This window comes from Opisthorchis viverrini (assembly GCF_000715545.1).
Source record: "Opisthorchis viverrini unplaced genomic scaffold opera_v5_51, whole genome shotgun sequence".
Classification (NCBI taxonomy): Eukaryota; Metazoa; Platyhelminthes; class Trematoda; order Opisthorchiida; family Opisthorchiidae; genus Opisthorchis; species Opisthorchis viverrini.
The window spans coordinates 679,635-686,498 of NW_008751707.1; the positions used below are offsets into that span (position 1 = coordinate 679,635).

Genomic DNA, 6,864 nt, shown 5'->3' on the forward strand with positions numbered 1-6,864 from the left:
GTGAGTCAGAGGCGAAAATCAGGGTCTCCGGACAAAACCCTACATTCTCCCACTGCCTTCTGGATCAGATTTTGAGTCAAAGGCTCAAGTTGGAACACCCTAACCAAACCTCCTTCGGCTCGGGCAACCGAGGAGTATTATTCGCCCCTGCAACTCTTCACTCACCGACCCGCCCCAACCCACCTACCAGTCTCCTAGCTGTTGTTCCGTGTGTAAACCATCGCCCAGAAAAATGAACAAAAATAGCCACCTACTAACCTCAAGAGATCTGATCCACGTTGCAGCCTTCAATGTCTGTAATCTATGTCAAATTGGGCAACAGGTATTCCTTGCTGAAACCTAGCTTTCCCTCTGTCGACGTATGTTGTGTCTCAGAAACACGCATACAAGACCCCACATCAGTCGTGCACATCAAGCCGCTTAGGACGGGCTCTAATGTATGACATTTCACACTTGGGGGTATCTGGTTCTCCTGACACAACAGTCTGTGGTATCTACGGTGTAGGATTTACACTTAGCCTCGAGACTGAAAGACTGGATCGCAGTTAACAGTCGTCTTTAGGCTGTGGTAAGATCAATACGAGTCGATGCGCCAAAAAAACACATATCAAACTGAAACTTGGAAAACTTCTAGATTCGAGTCAAATCGGCCGTATCATGCCTGTAATCAACCAATTCCGATCCTCCGAACCAGCAAGATTATATATCCGGTATGTGAACAATAGTTTTACCAACAATGAAAAGCCAATAAGTCTAACCTTTATCAATTCATGTAAATACAGGAACTGGAAGATCGGGAGAAGAAGCAAACGAGACAGTAGATATTTGAACGCATTGGTCAGGTAATTGCAATTGGCTGAACTTGTCAAGTCTTCCAGACCTGCTGACGATTGTGAGACGTTGTGCTGTCGTAAGTAAGGTCGAACCAACCTCTCCAAGGTGTCCAAGGCGTGTTTCGGGCTGGTGCCCGTAAAACTAGCTGCTAAAGGAGTTGTTGTGGATGATGAAATGGATCGCCGTCGTGAGTCTGGTACAGAGTCCCAGGAACAGCAGCGACTGCAGCTGAACGAGTGTGGGTCTGGTGATCGAAGGTCACTGGCGTGCGGGCTAGCGGATGACTGAAAGACAATCGAAGTATGACTCGCATAAAGTAAGCGGAATATACGTCGAGCTGAAAACGTTAACATACTTTAAAATAATAAGATATACATTAGTCTCTCCTTGATAAAACCCTAATAAGCCTAGTTTTCCAGCCCTATGTAAAACCTCTTCAGTTTGGCCCCGTGAGGTCTGTCCAGGAGCTAACATTTCACCCCGGGACGAGAAACCCATGCACTTATTTAATCATTTAGCACGCAGCTGACTAACAAGACTAGGAGCCCATTTACTCTCGAGATGGCTCAGCAACTCTAAGAAAGCCTCCCATCGACATGACAAAATCTTACAACGCAAAATGATCCACTAAATGTGATTCCTATTGAGTGGACTTGAATTTCAACATAGGTCCCAAGGGAACCACAAAAAAGCGTTTTTCTTCAACAGCCGTCTGTCAGAATAATGTACCTAACGTCGTTTATCCTGGAGATTGCAAGGTACCACATATCGCCATCCTAATAAACCACGGAATTTCAGAAAAATTCTTTCCAAAATGAACTGCTTGGTGATGAAGATCAGTCACAAGAGACCCTGTCTTAGAAAAAGACATTGTATTTCAGTCCTAGTCGATTTTATCCTAGTAAATATACAATTTCCGGTTGATCCCTTCCAGGGAAGACAAGCGTGTTGAAGTACATCTCAAAGAGCTACCGAAGGTGGCCTGTCAAGATCGATGGCAAATGATCTCAAACAATTAGATCTCACGCAGAAGACGCATCTTGGAAAAGAATATTACTACTTGGTCTCCATAGACGGGGAAGACTTATCTTCAACGAAAAGCATTTCTCTAACTAGTTTGGTCTTGTAAAGAATCCAAATAGACCTATAAAAACAAAAGCCGAAGTTTATCCTCGGGTAGTCTATACTGTCTAAAAACGAAAATCACTATGGAACGAATTTCACCATATCTGAAAACAAAACAAAACAAAACGGTTGAAGTCTACGAACGTCAGTACAATCTGGGTTCCTATTTCCAAGGACCGTGCTATCATCCAAGCCTCATTCCACCGACCGTCACGCACGTGCCACTCAGTGATCTTAGTACACCTTGAGAGAGCATCTATGGTATCGACATTCGGAATTCAAACAGTAACCATACAGCTGCTCCGCAGAATCATAACTTTAAAAAAGATGTTGTGGGGGTCTTGCTAGCATAGTTGGACGAAAGCCAAAGTATAGGGTAGAAGTCATAAAAGACAACATCCACCCTGTTTCTCCTAGCACTAAGGTAAATTTGTGCTTATCACTGAGGGAACTCAACTTCTCCAGATTTGTTTGACTTGACCTGTGCGATATCTCGATGAACTAGCGACTAGCTACTACCGCATACTACCGCATTATTATTACTCCACCAAGATAAGTTCTTCTGACGTTGGAAACATGCAGTTAAATGGATAAACAAAGATAACAGTACTCGGAGGAGATGGCCCAAGTGGTTAGAGCGCAAATTTACTGACCAGAATGTCCATGGTTCGAACCCGACCTCTGCCTCTGGAACTCCCCTGTCTAGGCATGGGCAACCTGACAGTATCCCAGCCCTCGTGCAGCCTCCGGGTAGCATGGCAGTTAGGCGCCGAAAAGGTGCCACAGCTGAACGAATTTTATTTTATTTCAATGACAAGGTCCACTCGCGTGGGAAAGAGACGTTTGCAAGCCAACTGCCAAGCTCGGTAAACAATGAAAAAATCAATCTATTAGGTATAAACTGTGTACCATGGGCACATTGGTTCCAGCCCCTACAGATTTGACCACTGGAAACTGGGAGAGTGAGAGACATCCGGCCAAGCACTGGATGCGATGGCATGCCTAGTTAGTTCGAGAATAGTGTAGATACGCATTGAACGCGATACCTTTGATGAACGAATGCCACTGACTGGTCGGTTGGGCTATTACTGCCAGTGTCTTAACCATTAATGGACTGAGTCTCGGGATCCCCATTTAGGCAGGCCTGACTCAGTTTACTGATTACTGTTTTTATACTTTGTTGCCAGGTCATACACTGTCCACCTGTCGGTCACTTCCACTCAGTACGAGGCTGAGCGAAAAGAGCTCTGCGAGACAGAGCGTGATAAGTACATGCACTTACAAGCGTGAACTAGGAAGCGTGAGGGTTTCGTCCTCTCTAAAACTACCTTGTGACCCCGACATTACTAATCTGACGTTCTCGCCAGACCCGAGTAATGCTTTGGAGACACTGATGGCCAACAACTTGCATACATCCTCTGCGCGTAGAGGCCACGCTTCTGATCCTGTCCGGAGGGTATCCGCTCTTGATGATTGAACGAATGTATCACATGCGGGTTACAGGACTAAACGAAGGCTTCCTTTGGTTGATCAGAATGTCAGTCGATCTAATTCGAGCATACATAACTCAGTCCCCAAGATTGTAGCGCGATCTCATAGAACATTTTGTGATTACTCCATAAAACGGTAATAATAATCTTTCTTTGTCTCCATAAAAGCATTATCTCAAGCTACCGTGCCTTCTGATGTACTAAAGTAGGGGGAGCGGGAAACCAAGAATCCACACAGAGGCTTCACCAGTCCTTAAGCCACAAGTGACTCATAAACCAGTAAGGAGCGCACTCCTTCAGTGTAAACTCTGTCTTGATATACAAACTGGCGCCGTAGTTGTTAGAGGTTGGCAAAAACTGTGCTAAACATCCCCATTGCAGAAGTAATCTCAACTCTCACAAGTCCATCGGAAAAAATACAAGTGCCTAGATGGTCAAATTTATCTACTACGTCGATTAGCTCACTTGCAAGCGTGAAATTCGCGCTCAATACTTCCGATTCATGCAGAGCGCTTTACACTTTGTAGATGTGAAGCGCACGCCGAACCATGAGGCAGACTTATTTACGTTACGTTTTGAAGGATCTGAACCATGGGGAACAATATTGTCCGCATACTCAATGTCTGTGGGCGAACGTCCCAGGAATATTTGGACCCCCGAAGTTCCGGAGATAGGCAGACCAATTTCAAGCAGCACGTCAATAATAAAGTTGAAGAGGAAAAATGACAGACAGAAGCTTTGTCTTTCACCACTGGATGTGGTGAACTCAGGAGAAAGTGCTGTATACCCGTACACGCCAACGGGAGTTCGCATACAGTGTCTCATAATAGATATGAATTTGAAAGGACACCTTTGATCGTCAGATAACGCCAAAGTTTCGGACGATCGACAGAGCCAAACGCAGTTTTTGTATCAAAAACGACCAACGTGAGACGTTTGAAAGAGTGACGCTGTTCAAGAACTTGTCTCAAGGCAAAGATATGACCGATGCATCCTCGGTCGGGACGAAAACCAGGTTGATTCTCATGAATGTCTGCCTCGATAATCGACCAGTCTGCACAAAATAATGCTAAGTAACACCTTAGATGAGCCAGATAGCAGATGCCACGATAGTTTTCGCACGACGTTTATGCGCCCTTTTTGAAGACTGGTATGACGTTCGAGGGTCTCCATTCCACTGGTATTCTGTTTTCGTTTCTAATCCTCTGGACTGTGCACCAGGACCTCATCACCTATGAAGTGTAGGATGCAGGATTGATATCTCACGTTGGATTTCCGTTGGTACCGATGATACTTTCAGGCTCGCTGGGTTCTTCCAGCAATTGTTTTAAGTGTTCAGCCTATCGCTCAAAATGACTATTGTGAGAGTGAATCGCCGTTCCGTGTTTTTCACATATTGTCTTGTTGACACCTGTCTCCTTTGGACCGATTAACGGAATTAGCTGAAGGAGGGCACGGCTGTTATCTAAGTGCAAGCCTTCTGTATCTCTTTGGCCTTCGTAATCGACCAGCGTTCTCTGTCATTCCTCAAGCTTTTGATTATCCGGTGCATGTGTGATCTGCTTGCATTATCATGGTCGCCAGTTGCTGGTATGGTATTTCTGGCAGCAATTAGAGCTGCTGCTCTCGGCGATATTCAGTGTTTGTTTAGTCGAGTAAGGTGGCTTGGACAAACAGTTCGAAAGCTGAGAGCATAGCTTCTTTAACTCGCCTCCTTCAACCTTCAAGCAATCTCCATGACTGTGTTAGCAGTAGCTTTCTAGTCAGATCACCTCGATACTCTTGAGCTACTGAAACTTGTCGAAGTTCATTATTAGTTTCTCTGCTTTCGGACGCGTAATGCTGACGGAAGACGAAGTGATAACCAGGCCCACACAATTGCATGATCATAAGTCAAGCTTCATACCCCAGAATTAACGATCATTGTTAACTGAGGCTCTCCACCGGTACCTGATTGCCAGATGGTCCCACTAAGTACACGAGTGATTTGCAGTTGGTGGCCTCTAAGCAACTCGATGTATATTTTTGCTGTAAGTTCGTACCAACCAGGAACAGAAGATGATCAGCACATTACTGGAGCAGCCACTCTCCATTATCCATACGCTGAGCATCGGCTCTAAATCGAGCACTTAAATGTTTCTTCAGAGCATTCTCGTCCAATGAGGCATTAGTATTATCCACCACAGTTACTATATATGTCCTTGCTGACCGGAGCACTTGCGACCAATTTCGAAAAGGCCTACCCTTATCACTCAGAAGTGCACTGTGTCAGGATATAAACTGATATGACAAATGAGCATGGTTCGGTGCATCGAACTGTATTGATCTCAGCCGAGCAATACGATCGCACAGCGTGAAGACGACTGTTAACTGCGATCCAGTCTTTCAGTCTCGAGGCTAAGTGTAAATCCTACACCGTAGATACCACAGACTGTTGTGTCAGGAGAACCAGATACCCCCAAGTGTGAAATGTCATACATTAGAGCCCGTCCTAAGCGGCTTGATGTGCACGACTGATGTGGGGTCTTGTATGCGTGTTTCTGAGACACAACATACGTCGACAGAGGGAAAGCTAGGTTTCAGCAAGGAATACCTGTTGCCCAATTTGACATAGATTACAGACATTGAAGGCTGCAACGTGGATCAGATCTCTTGAGGTTAGTAGGTGGCTATTTTTGTTCATTTTTCTGGGCGATGGTTTACACACGGAACAACAGCTAGGAGACTGGTAGGTGGGTTGGGGCGGGTCGGTGAGTGAAGAGTTGCAGGGGCGAATAATACTCCTCGGTTGCCCGAGCCGAAGGAGGTTTGGTTAGGGTGTTCCAACTTGAGCCTTTGACTCAAAATCTGATCCAGAAGGCAGTGGGAGAATGTAGGGTTTTGTCCGGAGACCCTGATTTTCGCCTCTGACTCACAAGTTTGAACCATGAGGCAGTGGTTGTTAGGTTTTTTTGGAAACTTTCCGGGAGCCAATGACCCAATAATTTGACCCAATGGACTTCAGGGGGCTGGCCTGGCCCGAGATGCAGGAAATAAGGCGTTACTGCCTCATTCCTTATGCGGCTGTGCCTACCAGGTGCCTTTTAAATAGCACGGGACTCTGGTTTTAAAAGTGTTTCGACCGTGTTGAATAATGCTCCGGCGGACACGATCAACAGTTAGGAGGTCGGAGTTTGTGGTCTTTAGAGGCGATCTTTTCTACTCAGCAGCATCGCTGCTTCCATAAATATGGACATGCTGGTCCCCTAGAGGAAACGCCTTACTACCTTCACACTCCCATCGCAGAGGACAGCACGACTTTACCTCCAGTTCGCCCCTTATTGCGACATCTTGCAGTACGGTCGCTCGCTTTCCGGCATGCTTGAGCCTTTAGGAACCGACTTCCAGCCAGTATAGCCAGCAGGATCGTTGCAGC

At 45.8% G+C, this 6,864-nt stretch overlaps 1 protein-coding gene across 1 annotated transcript in view; it reads right to left on the reverse strand.

Annotated features, from left to right (window-relative positions):
• T265_13272 (hypothetical protein) overlaps positions 1–4,262 on the reverse strand; it is a gene marked incomplete at both ends in the record, with an annotated part of 41,335 nt that extends 37,073 nt beyond the window's left edge. Inside the window, 5 exon segments of the mRNA XM_009168069.1 lie at positions 759–1,118; positions 2,613–2,745; positions 2,896–3,041; positions 3,808–3,961; positions 3,970–4,262. Coding sequence (XP_009166333.1) covers positions 759–1,118; positions 2,613–2,745; positions 2,896–3,041; positions 3,808–3,961; positions 3,970–4,262 — 1,086 coding nt within the window.
• Between the last annotated feature and the right edge of the window lie 2,602 nt (positions 4,263–6,864).